This window comes from Camelus ferus, chromosome 17 (genome assembly GCF_009834535.1).
Source record: "Camelus ferus isolate YT-003-E chromosome 17, BCGSAC_Cfer_1.0, whole genome shotgun sequence".
Lineage (NCBI taxonomy): Eukaryota > Metazoa > Chordata > Mammalia > Artiodactyla > Camelidae > Camelus > Camelus ferus.
Genome location: NC_045712.1, coordinates 20,944,277 through 20,968,412, shown reverse-complemented (window position 1 = coordinate 20,968,412; position 24,136 = coordinate 20,944,277). Strand labels below are relative to the sequence as shown.

Below are 24,136 nucleotides of genomic sequence, written 5' to 3'. Positions count from 1 at the left end.
TTTCTACTTAAAAAGGTATGTTCAAAAAGCAAAGAGTTAAGTTTTTTCAGAACTAGCAATACTTGTACTAGGATCCTTGAAAACTTAAAAGAAAAGATCATGGTTGAATAGGCATTTGTCACAAAAGATAAGCTATGGATTGCCAATCACAAAATTTATAGCAATTTCTACCTTTGGAAGAAACATTCCCTGCCCTCTCCAGCAAGCAAAGATTTTTGAATGTCGGTAACACTTCTGCACCAAAAAGTAGCAATCTTCTCTGTTATCTGTTTCATGAGCTAATATCTGCCTTATAGGTGGTAGGGATGATAAAAACCCAAGGCTCAAAAAGAAAGTCAACATCTTCTATAGCCCAAGAGTGCCCCACACAGTCCCATCACAGGTACCCTATGAATGTTTATGGAAGGCAACTAAAATGGTTTTTAAAACATGGCTTTGTCCAAATGAGAGACTCAGAAAGTGATCCATTAGCATCAACCTGATGCTTTGGGAAGGTGCATTTAAAAGGGATTTGACAAACATATGGAATCACAGAGACAATACTTAGCCACCACAATCTTTGCATGCTGGTTGGGTTGCAAATGGCAAACCAAATGGATTCCTTGAGTATTGGGATTGAGGCACCAGCTACCTAGAGTAAGAAATTTCTCCAGGCTAAGACCAATTACTTAGACACTAAGAGTAAATTGTTTTCAGTACCACCAAGAAGTTCGTGTTTTACCTCCGTGAGAATGCTGTGCCCTTGGACTGCCAAGGAAAGATCTGAGTATTTTTTTTTTAAAGGGTTCTCTAGAACACCCTGTAAAGACATTTTGCATTGAAGTCAATGATAAATAGAGATGTGGCTAGATTCTACCAGTGGGACATGAACAGCTTAACCCAAAGTGTGTCTACAGTGAAAACCAATGCATTTGCATTTCAGCAATTTGATCTGGGGCAAGTCTGTGATGCATTACAATGCTGGGATCAAATCAAGCTTTTCTGGCACTCATCCAACCACAACATAAGGCTATGGGAACCCTACTGCATGGAGTTCCTCCACTGCTGTTCAATTGTGCTCACCTCCTAACCATAAAGGATAATTATAAATCATCTGCATATCATGCAATGGAAGTGTAAATGCAGAGCACAACCACATGTAGTCCCAAGTTGAGGGGGAAAGAAACGTCTGGTCAACCATCTCACCCAGGTGCTTCCTGCCTTCCCTGACAGGATGGTTCTACCTCTGCCAAGATCCAGTTTTGACTGGAACCCCATGCTTAAAACCAGCTCTTCCGAACACTTCCCAGGGCAGCGCCTGCCTTCTCCCATTCTTGGACAAACCTATTTGGCTAATTCTTGGAGAAAATTCTATCATGGTCTGGACATAGGGAAGGGGGAGACTTTACCCAAATCAGTTATACTGTGCAGATCTGGAATAGCTTCCAGAATGTTAACCTGGACACAGAACTTCTCTTCTCTGCAAGCTCTGGGGGAAAACACAGAGAATCAGTGGTCTAGTCTTCTTGTCTTAATGCCTTCCTGTTCCCAACTGACCAGTATGCTTCCTGGTAACCAAAAGCAATACCCAGAACCAGTAGGAAAGGGAAAAGAAAACCAAGCACAATTTATCTCTGATCACAAAAGCATTCTAACTGGTTCTGAGAAATAAGCTGGTTCTAATTTTAACTAAACAATAGTGTCTGGCCCTCATTTTAAAAAGGAATTTTCATCAAGGATGTGCATTTCACTACTTCAGCACACAGGGGAGCATTTGGGAATAAGGCTTAGGGGGTAAGATTTAGTTTTAAGCTTTCTTCAAAAACCCTTTAGCAGCAGGAAAATCCAATGATTTCAGAATTAATTATTTTGATGTCAGTCCTTTCTTCAAGGGTGGAGGAAAAGAGTTGCGGGGATTGGATCCAAGACACAAAAGAAGGAAAGATGGTTAATTTTAATAATATTTTTTAGAACTAGTATTCCTAGAGAAAGGACAAAAACAAGTTTTTAAAAAACCTTAACAAATTCCCAATTGAGACTCTTTCCCCAAACTGCAAAAATCTGGAAGGCAGATTTTTTTTTTTTTTTTAAAAAAGAGGTGGAGTAAAGGAATCAGAGGTGTGTGCTTGTGAAGAAACGGAATTGGGAAAAATACAAAAGTTGGATAGACTTATATATCTACTACCAAATCATGATTAATCCTTTATCCTTTTTTAAGCAACAAGTAACAGAAAGTTAATTTGTACAGCTCTCTTACCTTTATACTGTACTCAGCCTAGCATCAACCCAAATGTCAACACCTGAAGAGTGTCATAAAGATTCTTTTGTTGTTAAGCATAGTTGGAATTTCTGAACTCATTTTATATCACCTTCTCTGGCTCCCTTGACAGATGTTTAACAGGAGTTTAGGTATTTCTAGGCAAATTATTTTATGAGACACCCAGAAGTTTTCAGGGATGAAATGGAGGGACTTCCTTCATAACAGCAAGTAGTATCTGCCAAATCTGGAAACTCAGTGGCATTTAATTCAAGAAGAACCTCCCAAATTGGAGGGGATCTAAAATAGGATACTGTGAAGAGACTGGAAGGAAAAGATTCAAAATGAACACCATTGCAAATAATTCAAGTATGGGAAAAGGCATCTCTGCAAAGTGTCTTGCAACATGGCAAGAAAGAACATAGTACCATTTTTTGGTCATCATTCAGCAAACAGATCTCATGTTTTCTACCAACTCCTGTAACTTGGTGGTGGCTGCCTGTAATATTAGGGTGAAAAGAATTATGATGCTAAGTCTGTCTAAAGTCATGATTGTCAATGATGTGTCTTTTTTTTTTTTAATAAACTTCCCTGTAAATTCACTCATTCATACACTCAACAAGTATTTGCTGAATGCCTACCACGTGCTAACAATTGCGTTAGGCCAGGAGATAAATGGTCAACAAAAAAAGTCATGGAGCCACATTCTCAGTCCCTCACGGAGTTCATTAACTAGCAGGGCAGATAGTTACTATTCAAATAATCACCAAAACAGATGCAAAATTGCATGTGTTCCACAGTGCAATTAAACGATGTACATGTGCTACAAGAGTGCCAATATCTGACTCAAATGAGAAAGTCCCAGAAGGCCTCCCTGAAAAAGTGATATTGGACTGAAACTGAATGAACCAGTAGGTGTTAACTAGGTGAGGAAAAGAGGGAAATGTGTTCCAGGCAAAGGGAATTGCATGTATAAGGTAGAGAGCACATCAGTTTAAATTTGTCTTTATCCCACCAGCAAGGGAAGCCAAGGAAGGTTTTTCACCAGTAAGAGCTACAGGGTGATGAGCATGAGATTTATCTTTAGAAAAGATCATACTTCTGATTACTGAGATTTGAGAACCTCTGGCTTGTCCTGGAGGCTGGCTGCACTTCTCCCAGGCATAGCCACCACCCTGAGGAGGCCAATGGCATGGAGGTGGCTAATGTCCACCTGCCTAGCTCCTTACAGCAAAGAGAGTATGAGATTTAGACTTAAATGATATGTTATTGTGACTGCCAGGTCAGGGAGGGCATTTTGTCAAAGGGCCCTGTTCCTACTCTATTTGAAAACCTCATTAGCCATGACAAGCAAATTCTGGCATTAGTTCTTTTCTGTAGCTCCAGTGGAGTGCCAATGCTTTTTTTAAAATGCAGACTAAGCACTGGGACTCCTTAGAGGCTGGCCAGGGGATTCGAAGAGTAGGCTCAATAGAGTAGCCTTAAACAGGGCACTCTGAGTGGTCTGGAAGGAGTCATCCCTGTTCTGAGGCCGCATGATTGGTGTATTCTGTTTCCTAACTGCGGGGAATTTCTGCTCCAGGATATCTCACTTGGAGCAGATCCCACACAAGAGTCCTACACAGCCCACATCACCCCATTACTCTGACTGCTAGCCTTTTCACCTCCTTGATCACTCTAGTCACACTGTGCTCACTGCTGTTCCCAAAGACACCAGTACTCTCCTGCCTCAATGATTTTGCACTGGCTGACTCTGCCAGAATACTCTCCCCCCAGATATCCACAAGGCTTACTCTCTCATTTCCTTCAAGTCTTTGTTCAAATGTCTTCTTCCCAATGAGGCCCATCCTGTCTACCCTATTTTACAGTGTCACCAGCCCCTTAGTCTTAACCTGGCATGCCTGTTGCCCTTATTCTAGTCTATATTTTTCCTACCATGTAACTATTTATTATGTTCATTGTTTATTATCTTTCTCTCTACCCCCTCTAATTTAAAAAGTAAGCTCCATAAGGAAGGGATTACAGATATTATATGTAAAATATCTGTTGTGGATGAAGCCCCAGTACCTAGCAGAGAGCCTGGCTCATAGTAGGTATGCAATATGTTGGATAGTTGGTTGATTGTGAGGAAAAAGTGAGATAATGTTTGTAAACTTAATGTATATATAAAACATTTGGCATAGACCTGGCATGTGGAAATCATGCATTCATTCACATAACAAATATTTACTGAGTTCCTACTATGTATTTGGCAAAGTGCAATAACTATGGGGATTATTAACCCAGTACTTGTGTTTGGTCACTGGAAATGCTATGGGCAGAGACACCTGCATGAGATGAGTTCAAAGGGCAGTGTGAAGAGGGTAGCATCTCTCATGAGCTCATTTGCCTCAAATCCTTGCAGAACATTAGGCAGGTGAACACCCAGATCCGTGACCATCCCCTCCCATTGGCCTGGATGCCTAAAAGAGCTCTGTTCTGCCAAGGCAGTCATGCAGGTGATGATAATTGAGGTCTGGGACTTGCCCTCCCAGGGATATCCTCTCTGACTGATGTCTATGTGGGCTGTGCAAACAAATCAAGCAAATTTAATAAGTGCTGTGGGCCAGTTCAGTGCAGACTGGGAACTGGGGTCTAGAATTCCTGAAATGTCTGTTCACTGCTCCCCAAGTGCTTAGGCTTTAGGGGTGGGAGGACCAGGAAGGCTTCACTGCCAACATCTGCCTGCTCTTTCTCCCACAGTTCAACAGTATGTTCTCAATGAGCTGTGACTCCAAGGTGTGTGAAAAATAGCAAAGATAAAATCAAAATCAAACTGCCTATGAGTGTTGGTGGTGATGAAATCAATTAGTAGCAGCAGTAGTAATGGCAGGTCACACATATATAGCACATATTATGTGTCAGGTATGTGCAAATCACTTTATATACATTACACCTCACAACAACCCTTTGAATTAGGTTATTAGCCCAATTTACAAGTCAGGAAACTGAGGCTCAGGGGGGTTTAGTATCTTGCTCATGATCACTCAGCTAACAAGTGCAAGAAACAAAATTCAATCTAAGCAGTCCAACTCCAGATGGTATCTGCAAAATCCACTTAAGGTTATGTGGCAAAAGTTTTCTTTAAGTATCATGGTATGTCTAGCTATGAAGCCTGAGCAGGGTACCCAGCCTCTCTGGACCTCTGGTTCCTTCTCTGTAAGAGCATCAGCACTTCTGTTTTGGTGGGAGTTGACAAGTTAATGTACATAAAGCCCGTAGATCCATGCACATGATGAGACCTCAAGAGGACTAGTAGTTGATGATGTGATCAAACATCCTAAGACAAGAGCTCTAGGCAGAACCCCCTCTTTGTGAATGACTGGGGAACATTTTTTAAATGAGTATTTTGGCATCTATTTCAGGTATACAAAGATATATAAGAGGACCTCACAATCTCTGGAATACCCATCTGCTTGTCACTCTGAATTCCTTCCTGAACCTAGTGGGGTATCTGTGGACTCAGGTGGACTATACAAAACCTGAACTCTATCACTTACAAGTTGTGTGTCTTGGGCTGGTTATTCCATACTCTGAGTCTCAGCTATGCTCCCTAGAAAGAGGAGGTCATCTTGGCACTCACATCACAGGGCTTCTGTGAAAACTGTGGGACAAAATCCTTGAGTACACTGGATTCACATTTTGGCACAAAGTAAACTCTCAATAAAAGGGCTTGCTTTTATAGGCAAATTGGTCATCATTCTTAGGATCATTATTATCTGCAACAAAGATACCTAAATGCACATTCTTTTTCTTGCTCTGTGGCCAGTAAGGTGTGGGGGAAGAATTTCAAACTTAAGTAATGGAAAGGAGCCCATCCTCCCCCTTTTTGCTGCCTCTTTTTCCACAACAGCCCTTCAGATCTTGTTTTAGCCCAGGCAGGAGCCTAACTCTGCATGGCTGGGGTTTCCCAAATGTGCCCCATGATACCCAAAACCAAGCCTGTTGTGAATAATGAAGGCTTTGTACTGTTTCCCAGGAGCAAATTGAAGGGCTACACTCAATCCTTCCTGGAATCCAGGAGTGCATTTTCATGATGCTGAGAAAAAAAAGAAAAAAACAGCCTTAAAAAATTCCTTACTGGGAAAAGTAGAGGGAGATTTGGGAAGCAGAGTGTCTAAGAGACAAAAAGAAAAATTTAATGCACTGGGCCTAACAGTAAAGCCTCTGGTAACCTTGCCTTTACAGCAGTGCCAGGCTATTTCAGAAAAGCTGGCCCTATAAGGTGGCCACCAAGACTGGAACCACTGGCAAATACGTAATACACGAAATTGCAATACAAATCAAGATATAGTGCTAACATCTATGATCCCAGACTTTGTGGCCACTGAAAACTGGAAATCATCAAAAGAGCTGAAGGTCAAGATGTGATGTAGCTCTTATGCACTCCTACCCCAATGGTGGGGATGAGTGTCTCCTTAGCAGCTAACTGACCTGAGACCTTTGGATCATATATGCATCGTAGCTGGACCCGTGGTACTTGGCCGTAATATCTGGACTGTAGCCAGCATCACAAGTGCATGGTATATTCGAGCTCAGGGGCTGTTTCCTAGGTCTATAAACCTGTGGGAGAAAGCTATAATGGTTAGGTGCAGGAGGGGAGGGTAGAGGGCACATAAGAAAGGAATTAGGAGAAAGCAAAGAAGGCTTGTCTTAACTTTCTTGGCCAAGTGGGTGGAAAAACCAGTGTAGAAGATGCACAGCCCCAGACAAAGAGGTCAGATGTAAGCAGCTCCCAACCCCTAGGGCTAGCACTAGCAAGGCATGCTGCTCTGTGGAATGACCCCCATGTCCAGCAGTGACTGGGACCCTCCCTCTGCAGGACAGGACACCCAGGTGTAGCGGTGGTCTGTCTCTTTCTCTCTCACAGCAAGGCAGCCCCATGAGAATTAGACTCTGGGTCAGGGCCGAAGGATACCTTTTCCTTCCTGAGGAGAGAAAGGGTTGGCCCAATTGTGAGGAGAGAGAGCTTATCCCTTTGGGCTTCCCTGCCACTCATCTCGCACACTGTGCTCAGCCCAGATCACCCTAGCAGGCAGAGAGCCAGTCCTGGGGGCTGGAATCAATATGGACGCACTTCACATGGTACTGAGTGGCATTTAGAGAGCTTCAGAGCCACAGGTGGCCCTAGCTAAGATGTGGCAGCCACCCCGTGAGACCACAGACCATTAAGCCATTATCTGCTGAATGGGTTTTATAAAGAAACTAGAATCTAGTATCTTTAACCATTGATTCCAAAAGCCCTCAGGCTGTATACAGAGAAGAAATAATGTCTGAAGATTTCAGGGATGATTTTGCAATATGCTTCAGGTGTAAATATTTCTATTTAAGCCACTTCTAGAAAACCCTCCAGAAAGCAAAGAATTTTCTGCACAAGTTAGGATTTTGTCCCTCCTTTCTTTTCTCTCAGAAGAAATACAGTGGCCTAGAAAGGAGGAAAAACCAGGATAATGGGGTAAACAGGTGATAAAAAAATATCTGACTAAACAATGACTAGGAAAGTCTCCAAGCACAGTCTAGCAGTCTCCAAGCATAGGGGACCAGAAAGTCCTGGGGGAAATAGTTTAAGAATCAAAGTTGAAGGTATGGAGAGAAAGAAATCAAAAGAACTGGATGATGGGAGTTATCGCAGGGCCAGAAAGTGAGCAAGACAGAAGGTAACAGGTCCAATGAGAAAGAAGGTACCCAGAATTTAATTAGTACTTTCTAGGACTTAGTCATAAGTCATACAAAGTCCACTGGAAGGAAGAGAGCTGAGAGCTATTTCTGGAGGGATGATGCTAACACAAAAGAAAGGAAAACAGCACTGATTGCAAACCACATAAGCCCAAGCACATGCACATAAGCACAGAAAAGTAATAAAATGATGTTTCAGCAACAAGTCAGGACATTTCACTCCTACCTGATTTTAGCTGCTTGAGCTTGCAGGATGGACATGGCAAGATGAAGAGAAGCTAAACCCAGAGAAAGCACCCAAGGCCCCAGACCAGCAAAACACACCTTTCGTGCATGAGGCCCCACCTGCTGCTTTAACTGATGCACCAGTCGATCTTTTTCCCGCTTGAGGGCCATAACTTCTTCCTGTGTCTTTTTCTTTTTGGAGGCAGACAATTCCAGCAAGGCAATGTTTGCATCTTTTTCACTGATTGCTGCAAGCAGTGCTTCCTGCCTGGTAAAATAAAGATTATTGTGATGATTTTTATAAAGTGAAAAAAAATCAGCATTCATAGTTGAAATGACCCATGAAGTATTCTATCATGGGGAGGAATTATGGATAATGTTTAAGAAAAACTACTTCCATGATTCTCACATTGGACAAGGTAGTTTGGGTCGGAATCCCTGAGACCCACATACTGTGTCCTCTGAGGCACGGATTTTTCGATGGCTTCGTAGATAGAGCTGCATATGATAAATGGAGAGTCAATCTGAACATTCCTTTCTAAGACAGCTACACATTTATCCAACCAGTCAGTCATCCATCTGCCCATCCTTCCATCACCCACGTAATGTTCTAGGTACTCCAAGAAAAAGCAACAAAACTGAGCAGCAACTTCAATATCAAGCATTGTATTTTCATACTAGATTTTCTTTTGAAGAAAGGCATGCAGAGATATTTACTATGGTTTCCTTTCCATTTTCAATGGAATGAGTAATGCTCCTCTGCCATTCCACCAAAAACTACTCCTTCCTCCATATTCCTTATCTCAGTAATTGCCCCACCATCCACTAAGTAGCCCAAGCTCCATACTTAGAAGTCATTCGTGATTTCCTTCCTTCCACTCAGAGCCAAACCACTGACAACTTCAGTAGATTTAATTTTAAAATACATCCCTTATCTAAACTGTTCTACTGGTACCAAACTTCTCCCAACCACCAGCATCTACCTGTGTAGCTCACCCACTTGTCTTCCTGGTACGGAGATCAAAGTAATTTTATAAAACATTGTAAACTCAAATTCCACCATTCTGCTGCATGAAAAGTCCATTGCATCACCCATTAGACTTCAAATCCAGACCCTTTCCTGATACCTGCAAATCAAGACATCAGCTGGCCTTGACCACCTCTCTGAGGTAATCTTGTTCCCTTGCTCCCTCCTCAATCATTAGGCTACAGCACATTTTGCTCTTGATCTCTTTTCTAGTGCTTGAAAATGTTACACTTGTTCTCACCTCATAAGCTTTGCCTTTGCCATTCCCTACAGCTGGACTGGAATGCCTTTGCCTCACACAGCATCCTTCGTGTCTCTGCTCAGAAAAGCCCTCTCCAGCCGCTCTCCCTGGCAGTGTCCTCCCAGCTTCCACCTCGTGCCCAAACAACTGGCCTATCACATTACACTGCTTTTTCATAGAACTCTTTACTATTTGAAAGAATCATAAGGTATTATTTATTTGTTTTCTAGACTTAACACTCCCTGACTCAGAACTTCATTTGTCTTGGGCACCACCAATTCTCCAGCTTCTAGAAGAGCACTGAGAACATAGCAGGTGCCAAAAATGTGTGTTCAAGAAATAAATAAGTTCACTTTATACTTTTCAAAAACCTTTAAAGACACCACTGGATAACTCTTCCTCTCATTCAAAATAAAATTACAATGCTTTGACTGCTGATTAATCGCTGATCAATACTCAGATAAGTATTACAGTTGCTTCCTCCCATTTTACAGTCTAAATTTCCAGCAACATCTGTCACATATTTTAACCTGGAATTTTCTGAGACCATTATTGACTAGGAAATGGCTCTTCTGGTATGTTTCATTTAGTTCCCCTTCCCCCTGAGAAAGCTTTGTCCCAACCATTTGTGTCACTACAGCAATATCCTAGATAATTTAGAAAACCCTGTAGCCCCAGGAAAGCCTCCATACTGGGTACTTTCTTGCATACAAACCCCAGGAGTAGAACCTGGTCATGATCCTGTTTTGCCTTTCTTTAATCCTTATCACCAGACCAGGCCCTGTCCAGATGTTTGGAGAAGATAGCCATTATTTGATTCTCAGAATTTTTTTTCCCCTTTTCACTGCAGGGATTTATATGGACTTTTCTGGGCCTCACTAAATGTCAGGTAGTAGGAGCTTCTGTCTGAGATTCAGTCAGACATGTGAGCAGCAGAAATGTCAGGAAATATCTCTGCTTTCCAGAAGAAAACCAGTGCAGGCTGGACTACAAACAACAGCATTAATATTCAGCTTCACAGAGCCCGTCTCCTGGATAACATCTTGAGACAATAGACATGTTGGCCATTCATAGCTACTGCATATTTCTACACAAGGTCAAGCTGAAGCTTTTTGATGGAAACAACCTAAAAGATCATTATTAGAAAAATTAGGAGTTGATAGTATAGTATGCTATATCCCTACAATTTACTCTTTACAGCTATATCCAGCCATTTAAAATGCTGATAAAAAATGTAATGATAAATAAAAAGACTTCTGTTTATTGAGAGAGTCCATGAGTCTTGTATTTCTGCACATTCTATAAGCAAAGGCACTATCTTCTTTTCTCACAGTTTCCCAAGAATGTTTGTATAATGAGTAGCCTTGGAAGATAGACATAGTGTCTCCCTTAGGATCAAAGGGTAGACATGCTTATTGCCCTGTATAATAGTGTCTCCTTCCAGAGCAGAGGGAAGACGTGTTGTTGCCCATTATAAAAGATTCAAGTTCCCTAAGCTCAGGGTTGCTCTCCTTTACTGTAACCCACTGCATGTGCTGCTATTCACCTGGCCCACGTGCCTTGCCTCTGTGGGACTTGAGGAAAGGGGAACTGACATAAATATGCTGAAGCTGTTCTCTGCACCTTGAGCAACAAAGTCCTTTGCCTCTAAAGCCAAGAGTCTCTGTTCATCTGCTTGTATCCGTGAAACTGAGGCAGGCTAACCTGCTAGCATGTCAATAGGAAAAATCTCAGACCTTTCACAGTGCTTGACATGTAAATTTATATACAGTAAGATCTTCCCAAAATAAAACTATATTCATAGAAAAAAATGAGAGGCAAATACACCAAAATGCTAATAGTCATTATCTAATGGTTGTCGAAAGTATAGGCTAGTTTTCACTTTTTTCTGCTTATACCTTTCTGTGTTATCCTTCCCTCCCGCAAAATATCATAAGAGTAAACATTAAACAATTGTACATGAAGCTTTCAGTCACCAAGTAAATTGCAAGTATATGCTTCAAATATGCGGCATGCCTGAAATTCGCTCATTTTCCCTTCAAGGAATACACATTCTCTCTGTCCCTCTCACTCTTTATGCACAGGTGAGTGCACACACACATATTTTCACATACATACATGTCTGGTACAATCTAAATCATCTCCCACTTGGACAGTTACAGTAACTAACTAGGCCCCCTATGTCCACTATTATAGTCCTATGTTCTATGGCCCTTTTAAACCCATTTTCCTCTTCCAGGTCAAAATTCAGAATGATATAGCTTTAATAACTATGTCATGATATGATGATGTTTAATAACTATGATGATATTAATTTAATAGTCATCAGCAACCGACAGAATGAACCTTCTAAACCCTTTTTCTCCTATAATTCTATAATTAGGATTTTCATGTATTTAACATGTATTTCTCGTCTTATAATAACATCAAAAGTCCCAATAAATTAAGAATTCTCAGTTTTCTCTCAATCCAGAGAAAAATATATTAATTTCTAATTCTCTATAGATGTTACCATAAAACACGGCCCCAAATTGAATTTTTCTTTATGATTAAACCTCAAAATACATTTATAAATGTAACTTTATAAAAGTACATTTAGAGCCAGTCATCAATATTAGTATCAATACAAATTGTTTTGTTTTTCATTTTGTTTTTCCTCATCTTTTCCTTATTACATTGTTTGGGTGTTTTTGTTTGCTTTTGGCTATTAAGTCTGGTTTATAAGTACCGATATTATACAATGATACAATTCTGAATAAAATTAGTGTAACAAGGATCATATACATTCTGAAACTCTCATTTAAATATTGGCCATAAACTAATGATAACTTCTCCTAAAATACCTTTTTTTAAACATTTTTTATTGATTTATAATCATTTTACAATGTTGTGTCAAATTCCAGTGTTCAGCAAATATACACAAAATGTTATGATAACTCACACAGAAAAAAATGTGACAATGAGTGTGTATATGTCCATGAATAACTGAAAAATTCTCCTAAAATACCTTGATTGAAATCTACATTCAGTAATTCCAATCTACTGAAATCAAAGAGTAATTGGCAGAAATTTTTTTAACAGTATATAAAACTAGAAAACTGGGACATTTCTTACTTTAGGATAGTTGGAAAGATGTTCTGAGTATGTTAAGGTTGTATCTGGCCATTAGCTGTTTCTACAGGGATGCCAGGCAAAGCATATTCTTAATTATAGGCTGACAGAGTCATTACATTAGTTTTTTAAAAAGCAATATGCTTTATAAAATGGGTTTAAAATAACTTTTTATTAGGCTGATACATTTTAACTAATAGTTTAAATCACTATGAGCTAGCTAATCCTTCATGGTTATGGGTTTTCATTAACCCTACTATAAAAGTTGGTTCGTTTTTTTTTTTTGAGGGTGAGGGATACTGAACATAAGTTTTTTTTAAAGACTAACTTCATCTGCCAGCCCTACATTAGATTCCACACTTTTACAATCCCCATAAGCCAATGTGTTGATATATCTAACTGAAAGCACCTAATGACAAATACTTCACTGAAAATACAGTCCTGTTTTTAGAAAATGGTAGACACTGAAATAAATTAGGAAGCTTAAATTAAATGTTCCTGCTTTTAAAAAAATTCTCCCCTCAAACTGGGAAAACTGAAATATTTGCAGTTCTGATGCCTCCTTTACATCTACATCTTTTTTTAAAGGCTCAAGTGTATACACTTGGCTTTAAATTGGAAATACAAAGAAAAAAATCCTCATTAATTTCCTCATCAAGTGAGCCACCTTCTAGATTCAAGGCCAGATTTACATTCCTGCAGAAATTGTCACTGTCCCATAGACCTCAAGAAAGTTTCTGTAAGCCTGAAATCACTTCCAGCACTTAATCTGTCCTTTTTGCTTATTCACAGACAACACGAAAACGAAAATATATACTCATCTTTAGACAGTTAGTGGGGTTAAGTATATGCCAAAGGCTTGCAAAATTATCTTTAGAACACTGCAATGCTCCAGTATACAATTACTAAGGTGATCTGTCTATGCCCCAAAATGTAACTTAAAATATGAAAAGGAAGCCCAAGTATGCTAGAAAGGAAGATAAGATAATGCAAAGAGAAATAAATCTATAAGAGTCTGCTGAATGCCAAGCTAAGAAAGTGGACCATAGACAGCATTTTATCAAAGTACAGCCTAAACAAACGTCAAGGGGAATAATTTCTTTAACAAATATGGGCAACAATGGAGGGGTAAAGGGGGGAATTCTGTGCCCTCACATGCATTTAGTCAGGGTTAACAATGGATAAAAATATGTGCAAGAATACATTTAATAACCCTAAACTGTCATTCAGTTTGTAGGAGGTAGTCAAGATACAGCTAATAAAACACCAAAAAAATGGTTTTAGCCACCCTGGAAAAAAAAATCCTCCATGGACTAAAACAAAAGAGGACTGAAGGGCATCTCCTGCCAAGATAAATGCCTTCTTTTGAGTGTTGCCTGTGGCTAGCCTTCACAAAGAGAGTTCCAGAATCCTCTGATGGTAATACATCCCCATGTCACTTATCACAGTCAATTTAAAAGGGAGCTTTATAAACATTTCTATTTCACTCCCTGTTGCTGTCGTCCTATTAATGATGACTTGAGCTCTGAGAGAGGGTCTAAAATTAATTTCAGGAGTTGTAAATGAGGCAGGCCAATTAGGAACTATTATAAATTGGATTGAGGGGAGAAGCATTAACACAATTTTTCCTGTGGGCTCTTGTTTTAGTTAGCTGACCCATCTTTAGGAACACATTCAATTACAAAAGCAGATGCTTAAAAAATGCATTCCATTAAGAAATGTTTGGATAATTTCAAGGGAAAACCTATATTATGTATGGTGCTCAGCCCACAGTCATGTTCTAATCATACTGTGGGAAAAAAAAAATTCTGTTCAATCAACTTTTCCCAGTTAATTACTGTTTTCTTTCCCTCATGACCCTGAATCTTCAACCATAAGTTCAGTAGGAGGTGACTTAAGACAGACAGTGACGAAAGATCCTGTTCAAAACAGCCTCTCTCTCACCCCTGGGGTGAGGGTGGGTGAGGTTTGCTATGATCAACCCTGGAGATAGAAGCTCATTTGCCTAAATTTTAAAAGCTGTATTTTCAAATGGCATCTTGAGAAAGAAAGGCTTTTGATAGCAATTAGTATCAACACTACCCACCAGCAGAATGATGTATTGTGTATACAGAAGGCCCACGCAGCTTGCATGAGGTGAGCCCACAGGGTGAGATACATTTGAACAACATGAGCTTCAGCAAGGACAAAGAACAGATCAAATTTGTAAAGGCCAGGCTTTGGCAGCCCAGTCTCCTTAATGCGGTTTGCTCTCTGTCGCCCACCTAAAACTGACCTCCAGAAATAGTTTACTCCAATTACAGAGAATTTTGTCTTTGAAACTTAATAGCTCACGACTGGAATTTCCTAACACAGGAGCCATGAGTCTCATGGAAGTTCTTTGCTCCGTGCAACTGCTTCTACCACACTACTCTCTCAGGGTATGACTCAGGGAGGCAGATAGCCCATCCTTGAGCTCCTCCAAGTGCAGCCGGGCCAGGAAGGCTAATGGGCCAATATCGTGCACTTCAGGATACAAAGGTGGCTAATGCTGGCCCCGCTCTTGGCAACCTACTACAAAGAGGTATTGCTGAATCTGAGGCCAACTGATTTTCCCATGCGAAAAAGGCCGAGGCCAGAGGAGGATGAGTGCCAGGAAGAGCTACTGCCTCCCTCCTAAAATGCTCTTTCCATTCCCAGCCGTTTGGAGATTGATAAAAAAGGCAATAAGGGATGGGAGGGACCACTTTCCAGGTTCTGGCAGAGGACACATATGAGGGATTACTGATTACTGTACACCTGATTCAGAAAGAGAGTGAGTATGAAATAAGAAAATGCTTCTTTTGATTATCTTAGTCTATTATGATTTTTAAAAGCTTATCCACAAAATATCCAAATAAAATACTACTCAAGTCCTTTAGAGGAGAAAGTACTTACTTAGTACTTGAGTTTTGGAATTGAACATACCTGGGTTTGAATCTCACTGATATCTTTTGTTTCTGTCACCCTGGGCAAGTTATTTTACATTTCTGAAACTTCAATTTCCTCATAATAAACTAAGAAGGATAATAGTGATTCTCTGTTGGATTATTGTGAGTTAAATGTGATAACACAAGTACTCTGTTCAGTGCCTGACAAGACCACACAAATGGTAACAATTACTTATTATTACACAATACAGACACCACCAAATGTAGACTCAAAAGTGTTGCATTATTTTCTACTTTCTATTTCCTCTTTGTAGGAAACATATCTAAGTATGTCAATGGTCTCTTATTTTCAAGACAGACTCTCAGAGAATCCTCTGAAATTGGTTTCTGTTAAGCTGCCTATTTGATTTTCATGAGCTGATGCCTGTTTTGCAAACAAACTTAAAGGAGAAAACAGAGCTTGAATGTGGAGAAGAATCTGTCCCTCGTAGAAGAGTTGCATCCCAGAACCAGGCCTGACTGTTCAATATCATCATGTCTGAATTGATAGGAAAGGCCACACAAAGATGGGCAAGATGTGATTTCATGCAGTGTGAGAAATGGAAACATGTTCTAAAAAGTGACCTTTTAAAAGACAAGGTCAAGTGCAAAATCTAACCAAAGTCAAACAACTTCAAAAAAAAATTCTTCCATTAAAAAAAAAAAACAACTTTAAAAAAAATTGGTAGATTTGGAAAGCAGTGAGGGCAAGGAACTCCATGACCTACCAGTATACCCTGTGTCAGTGTAATGTTCTATGATGCTCATTCATTCTTGTTATTCCCATTCAGTGATGAGAAGGTTTCTCTGTTGAGCATTTAACTCTGCCAAAGTAGCTTTCTATATAAAATGCACCCAACCAGACTCCCTGGGAGGGTTACAATGATTGATAATAAGAAAAGTACATCTGGACTTCACTGTGGGCCAGAGCTTTGCCAGCATCCACCTAAACTAAACTCATTGTCCATGGATGATCAGTTACTGCCAAGAGATTTGCTGCATCACATTAACTTTTTGATTGGAAATGAACAACTGCCAGAAAATAGGTCATTGACTTTGAGGCTTGGCTCTTAGGGCATCCGATCAATTTTTTTTTTTCTTATTGGTGGGCTGCATGTTGAGTGTGCATGCGTGTATTATGTAAGTTTCCCAAAAGATAGTATATTTTAATTTCCCCTCTACCCCATATTTCAGGGTACTAAGATTTGTTGCTAAGTCTTCGCACAGAGCAGCAAATTGCCCTCCTGTATCTTGAACTAAATATTTCCCTTCTTAATTTGAAATTTTTGTGTTAAATCAAACCTCCCTTTGTTTATGTTTACGTGGAATAGAATATTCCTATAGGCTATATTATAATGAAAACCAAAACAGATTGTCATGTCACTGTGCTAAGAGGGATATGAGCAGAAGGGGGCACATTTCAGAATTTTGTTAATGCAACGTTTGAAGAAAATCAAATTAAGGTTCTCTGGAGCAGATCTTTGTAGTGAGAAATTTAAAACAATTGGATTTGTTGGAAGCAGCTCCTTTGAGAGAGTTCCTCTTCATGGGAAGGAAAATGGCAGTTGTGCTCCTACACTGGGGGAAGGAAACACAGAGTCATGTATCTATATATGTCGTGGATGATGGTAGTAGTCAGGCAAAAAGCAGGTTTCTAGGAGGGGCAGAAAGGCATGATACCACCAGGGAGGAGGGTTAAACAGATGTCCATCAACTTAATGCCATTCTACCTTGCTGTGCCTGCCAAAGAACTCAGCAACTCGGGACAACCTATAGGAGTCTTCCTTTGGGAAGCTGATGACTTTTAAAGCATTCTCAAAGAAGAAATTCCTCACTAAAATCTCTGAGAAGTCTTGCTTTTAGGTCTGCCATCTCGTGGCCATTGTAATAAATTCTGCCTTTTTCCTTTTCTTTTTTTTTTTTCAGAAGTAGTTACACCTTTATAATTTATATTCTAAAGTGATAACACAAAGGATGCCTTTAAAAAAAGAACTTTAGCAACAGGAGAACTCTACAATGCAGAGGGAGCTAGGGCATTTCACAGTCTTATCCCCCTTCTGCTCATATTTTTCATTCTTTGATGAAAGCTTAGAATCACATTATCACTTATCAAATTATCAAATAATCATTCTATATGGGATTGGGCCTGCTGAGAAGTTAATTAAGAGGTAATAGGCATGTTTTAGGTGCCCATTTTTTAAAGAGATAACTTAATTGACACATAGTTGCCTGCAAATGAAAGTCCCAGCATTTCTGTTCTTGCCATAGATTTGCTAAGAGAACATGTGGAATGAAATAAGACTATAAATCTAATGGGGCTTCAAACCTAAAGACCAGGAAGGTATGTCTTTCCGGAAATAACTTAAAAGTTCAAATGACAGAGATTAGAAATAACACACTTGAACACTGTGAGGGAAAGAAGTGAGACCAAAGTGATCCCATTGGGAAGAAATGGCTAAAGTGCCACCAAGAAAACACACTGAGTCTGTCTAAGGGACACTCACTAACTACTTGTTGAATGTGTCAATGGGAGAGAAAGCAAATGTATATGGCAATTTCTTTGGCAAGGCTTCACCAACGTGTCATAATCTCTAGACTAAAAAGAGATGCAAGGGCATATACAATAACCATAAATTAATTTCAGAGCCCAAATTATAGAAATGTAGAACTATACATACTTATACATACACCTAAAATACTGCACTGCTAAGCAACTGATTTAAAAGACACACAGAACAAAGGGCTGCAAAAATCAGCTAGTGAGTGTAAAAACAATGAGAAGTTATATCTGTTAGCTTCCTGAAATTTCTGGATTCTTGAATACAATGTGTAGGACACTAGTAGAGGGCTCCTCTCAGAGGGTGAGGGAACATGAAACCAGACAGCGGATGCAGAATGAAAGAGTCTGGTAAACTACCTGAAAGCACTCCACATCTGGAAAGAATCGTGGGGGAACCAGCCCAAGACACAATGGTATGGAAAGCAGTCTTGGATTAACAGTATGGGTGGCCCTGTGGCTCATGGATGTGAAATTTCCACTCTGAGAGAAGTGATCACTAGAAGCAGGAACATTTCTGATGTGAAATTATGAAGTCCAACTAGAAGCAACTGAAAGGAACATGTTCCTTTGGGATGGCTGTTTGCTGTCCACAGAAAGAAGAATAAACCAACCGAATGATCAGAGCTCAGTTCTTCAATTCCTTCAAACATGAGTGCCCACTGTATACCAGGTACCAGAGATGAAAGGACAAACAAGACAGGCACAACTCCTGCTTCCGTGGGGCTTACCACACAGCAGACCCCACAGACTCTCAATCCACATAGTCATGAGACGAGCTGACCCTGCAATGATGCCTCAAAACACAAGGAAATACCCTTCTACCTCCATCAGAGCAAATACCAGATAATCAGCAATACTATGCAAAGAAGATATCCATGAATCCTGTCTCCAGTCTAAAGGCTAGGAATAATAATTCACACGGCATTTCCACCCATGTGTGTCAAATACTGGGATAACTGATTCAAAACTCCCTCCCTCTTCATTCTCCATGTCTAGTGCAGTCCAGCTGCAATCCAGAAGCCCCAAAACAAACAAATAAACAGAAATACAACACATTATATTTATAGCTATTAGGCTGAATGCTATGAAGTGTTTTTTGTAGATAAGAAGCAGGCAAATATGAGTGATTTCATGTAGTTCAAGCTAATAGTTTTCTTCCACAATAAAAGCAGCTTTATTGGGGTTTTTTTTTTTTGTTGTTGTTGGTTTGCTTGTTTATAATAGGCACCCATGGATAATTTTACTTCTTTACCACTTTCTACTCTCAAAGATTTAAAAGGTTGAGGCATTTCCCTCTCTACAATATTCAGCTCTTAATTCCACATGCACCCAAGACTAACCACTAGAGGCAATTAACCCAGTCCATAGGAGAGAGACTGCTACACGAATCTCAGGGAGAAGAGGGAGACTAAAAGCCCAGAAAGGTGACAGAGCTCAGTCCCTGAATGGGTCCCCAGACCTAGAAAACCACTTAGTGAGAAACATCCTGGTGACCAGACCCCAACCTGATACTGATTACTACTCCCCAAGATACTAATCAGTTGACTGATCGCTTTAAGATTAGATCATCTATCTCCCAGGACAGACTTGAGGCTGCCCAGCCCCGCTATGCAGCAATGGAGCACCTCCCTTTAGATCTGAACTTCAAGTCACAGGACATAAAGCAGGAGTTCAAAGAAAAATGGAGCTGTAGAACTCTCAAGGGGGTTTCCAAATTCTCACTGATGAGAGGCCTAATAAAAAAGTGTCTTTGAGGATGGCGACACACTCATGGGTAGTGGCATAAGAAAGCAGTCTAATGACTGCTAAAAGAGTTGTCAACTAGTGTCTTAATCTCCATTTATATGTGAAGAGAAATTACTATGGACAGAAAACTGCTAAATGCTGTGAGGGATCAGCAAGGGATAAGGCTTGCAAACTCTTCTGATAAAGAAAGCAAATGCATTAATGAAAAGTTGAATCACAAAAGATAAATAATATTTGATAAATTACTCCACTGTTAGGATGTAGGATAGAAAATCATTAATAGGTATCACTGTGTTTGCTGTATGATATGCAAGGCATAAGTGAAGCATATTGTTTAATTTCATCTTCTCAAATTATCCTCCAAGGATAAAGTTATTTTTATTTCTATTGTAAAGTTGAGTAAACTGAGTCTGTAAGATTTAAGTAGACTGCCCCAAATCATATTGCTTTTAAATGGTGGAACGGAAATTTGAATCCAAGTCTGTGTGAGTTGGTCATTTCACTAAAATGCTTGATTGTAGAAAGGAAAGGATGTCCCTTTAGGGTCTGGGATGATGGAGGTAAGCTTCACAGAGGGCAGGGGTGACAGCTGGGTGTGAAGGGGGGCTGGACTAGGAGGGCTCTGGAGGGAAAGAGGCGCTTCCAGATGGGGATAAGCATTTGAGGAAAAGCTGAGCAGATTCAGCCATTTAAAATTATTTCTCCTTGCTTATTTACGCTTATTTCCAGCTGCACAACTTTTGGGAATGTTAGACTACCACCAAGGAGAAAGTGCAATCAAACTAAGTAATTCCTAAGTGCCAACCCAAAGACTGGTACTGACTCGTACTGAAGTTTTCATATGTAGGTATATGCACTCACACATGCACATGCAAGTCTCTGCATACTCATTCACATACATATGCATACACATGAGGGCACAGGCAAATACTGTGGGAGTAAGATTGTCAACCAGTTTCTAGGTCTTTTATTATGAAATTAGGTAATGTCTTTCCTACTATTTGGTGTTAAAATGCCCTTTTATCAAATGATGATGATAGTAGTTAACATTTGAATAGCTTTATTTAGTTTAATAGCTTAAGTGGGTTATCAAGCTTTATGTTATTTTCAAAAATATTTTTTCATATTGTTGGTCTATGGCATCCAAAGTCTAGAAAGCACTCATTTGATTGTCAAATATTATTATAATAAAGGTGTGTATTAGAAACATCTGGGGCATTCTCCCTGGTCCCCCTTTGCTTTGCACAGATGGGGGCTTGTCTTTCCATTTGAAAAGTGCTTGACATTTTCCTAAATATCACCGAAGCTTCTAAGTAGGCTGCCTTATAAACATCATGTTGAACCCAAATTGTTCTTACTAAGTGACCATCCTTTTAAGAACAGGAAATTCTGTTTCAGATACTGTATCCATAGGATATATGGAGAATAATCTTTTATTTCACAAATAGGCATTGTTGGGCATAAAGTCCAGGTCCCTCTGGGGACCCTCAGTGATCACAGAAGGAAAGGAAAATTGAATTGGTCAACATCAGTCATTTAATGGTGGCCAGAGCATCCAGTGTGAACCTGCTTCTCCTTTCATTGTCCCTTTTGCTGAATTTTTAATGCAGTATGTATATGTATAGAACCCATGAATGTGTGGATAATCAGTATCTGGGAAGACTTAAGGACATGTTAGTTATTCCTTCAACTATCTGCTAAAGTGAATACAGATGAGGCTTGCTCTGGGGGATCTTAAGATTTGATTTAGGACCTAGGATGGGAGTCACAGGTAGGTGAGGCTGATACCAATTCAATAATGGGAAGACCTCTGGCTAAGTCAAGTATGTCAAACAATACCACAGCAGGCTGCCTCATTCTCATCTCTGAAGGTACTGGTACAAACAACAGAGGACCATCTTGAGCAATTCTGAGAGAAATACTTCTAATAAAGAATGACTTTGAGACTAAACATATGTTTTGGTTAGGTTTCTTTGGATGACAAGCAACAGAAACTTATCCTGGCTAACTCAGCAAAGAGAGAATGTATTAGAGGGATACCTGGATGAAACAAAGAAAACAGGCTAACAAGTGAGTTTTAGAAAGGTCAGTAAGAAAGTCATTCCAAAACCCTCATAGCAAGAAATCCCAAATTTTTCTTAGAAAGGTTACATCATAAGTCTGCTACAACTTCAGGCTTAATAAAAAAGAGTGATGTTTGACCTTCCTGGAAAGGAAATAGATTAGTCCAATCCAGATCAATAATCTACAACGTGAGGTCCCTAGCACTAGGAATCCACCCTAAATAATTGGGTCACACAAAAAAAGGGAGTTAGGTATGATTTGAGGACCATCCAAATTGGCAATTACTCTAATTATCTTACAACCTGAAGGGTCTATTTCAGTTGTGTGCTGGAACTGGCAGCTACCAGCTAGCAAAAATCAATTATGTGCATCTCGTTCCAATTCCATGGTCAGTCTGTATTTTGGCCACGGTAAGAGTACTTACACTATGGAAACTGGCAAACATTACCAATCAGAGCTTTTTTTTAATTCCCCGTTGACATGGTTTAGCAGCACATCATTGCCCTATTTCAAGATGATTGAACCATCTTGCCAAGACTGCCATACACACAAGAGGACATGCCATAGATAACATAACTGAGAATATTTCCTAATATTTGCTAACACTCACCATTACTTTTTCTTTGGTGAACACTATATTGGTCTATACTACTGCAACATTCTACTGTACACTATACTATTCTAACTTATTTATGTGTATTAACTCATTCACTCTGAACAACAATCTAACGAGGTAGGTGTTATTACTTACCATTTGACAGATAAAGAAATAGAGAGAGAGCGGGCAAATTAGCTTGCTTGAGTTCACATGGCTAATAACCGGCAAAATGAAGATTTTAACCCAATCTATAATTTAATAAGGCTTCAAAATACAATAGATAATGTGTAACAGCCATTCTGAGTTGTGACATCCTTGACACAGAGAAACCAGACAACCCAATCACTTTGAATCTAGTAAGGACTTGGCTGAATCCCGATAAGTGGATCACCCTTCAATCACAATGCTGCTATCAGTGAGAGTAGCCCAGGACAGCTCACAACTAATGCTTGAATGTTCACTCCTTTCATTACCCAGGATGCCCCATGAATTGAAGCCTAATCCAAAAGCTGCTATAAACCCCCAGAGAAGAGAGAGATTCACAGCGTACATGCCAGAATTCTCCAAGTGAGTGACAACAGCATTTCAGGACTCAGTGGGCAGTGCCTACCTATCACATTGGTGCTCCTGAATGGGCCTCATGCCACAATCCCAATAAGAAGGGGGAGAGAAGTCTAAACCTTCGACCTATTCCCCTACCCCACTAGTACTACTGGGAGGTAGGCATGGAAAACAGAAAACAGGGGCCTAATAGAAAGAGTTACCTGATTTTAGATGTGTGCCTTGGACAAGTCACTTAACATTATGCATCTTAGCTGTAGGGCCTATAAAATGAAACAATATTATATACTCCCAAGGTCACTGAGAGGTTCAAATGAGACAACCCACAGGCAAGCATCTGGTAAACTGCAAAACCTCATAAAAATGGTGAGCAGTATCCCTACTTACATAGCTGTGGCCCCTAAGGCCCAAACAGCAATGATGCAGTTTGATTTATTTTAAACAGTATTTGTTATGGACCCACTATGAGCTAGGTACTGCTTCTATCAATTAAGCCAAACTCATTAAGCTGGCATAAAGTCACCAAATGGCTGGTGGGAGTTTCTGCTGGGATACACCTAAGTCCACGAAGGGAAAATGACTATCTGAAGGAAACACAAGACAGTTTTCCTTTTCCAATAATTTCCTGGGAGAAGTGACCATAATTCATTGACAGGAAAGACAAGGCTGATTCTAAGTAGTCTTAAAAAATGATCAATTATTTAAATCCACTGAAAATTCAATGAATATTTGTTGAATGAATGAAAGGGATTCCACAGATCTGGATTCAAATCCTAGTTCTGCACCACTATCAGCTGTGTGATTTTGGGGAAGTTAATTAACTGGGTGAATTTTAGTTTTCTTATCTATAAAGATGAGAATAATCCTTTCATGGGGTATTACATGAGATAAAACATGTAAACTATTTAGCATACTCAGGTAACAAAGTTACTACTATTATAAATGCAAGCTATAGTTATTTTGATATAATTACTAGGTTAGCTCATTAGTTTACTACTATTATCAGCTACAAGATAAATATGTTCAAATCACCAATTGCCAAGGGAGTAATATGAGCATTCCCAGCTGCCAGAGACAAGAAGAGAAAACTATTTTAAAAAAATT

General features: G+C 39.7%; 1 protein-coding gene across 1 annotated transcript in view; it reads right to left on the bottom strand.

Moving 5' to 3' along the window:
• The window catches only part of ERC2 (ELKS/RAB6-interacting/CAST family member 2), an 875,889-nt gene that overhangs the window by 210,159 nt on the left and 641,594 nt on the right, over nucleotides 1–24,136 (bottom strand). The window contains exon 17 of the mRNA XM_032458251.1: nucleotides 8,297–8,444. Within this exon, the coding sequence (XP_032314142.1) occupies nucleotides 8,297–8,444 (148 nt within the window). The remainder of the gene's footprint in view (nucleotides 1–8,296; nucleotides 8,445–24,136) is intronic.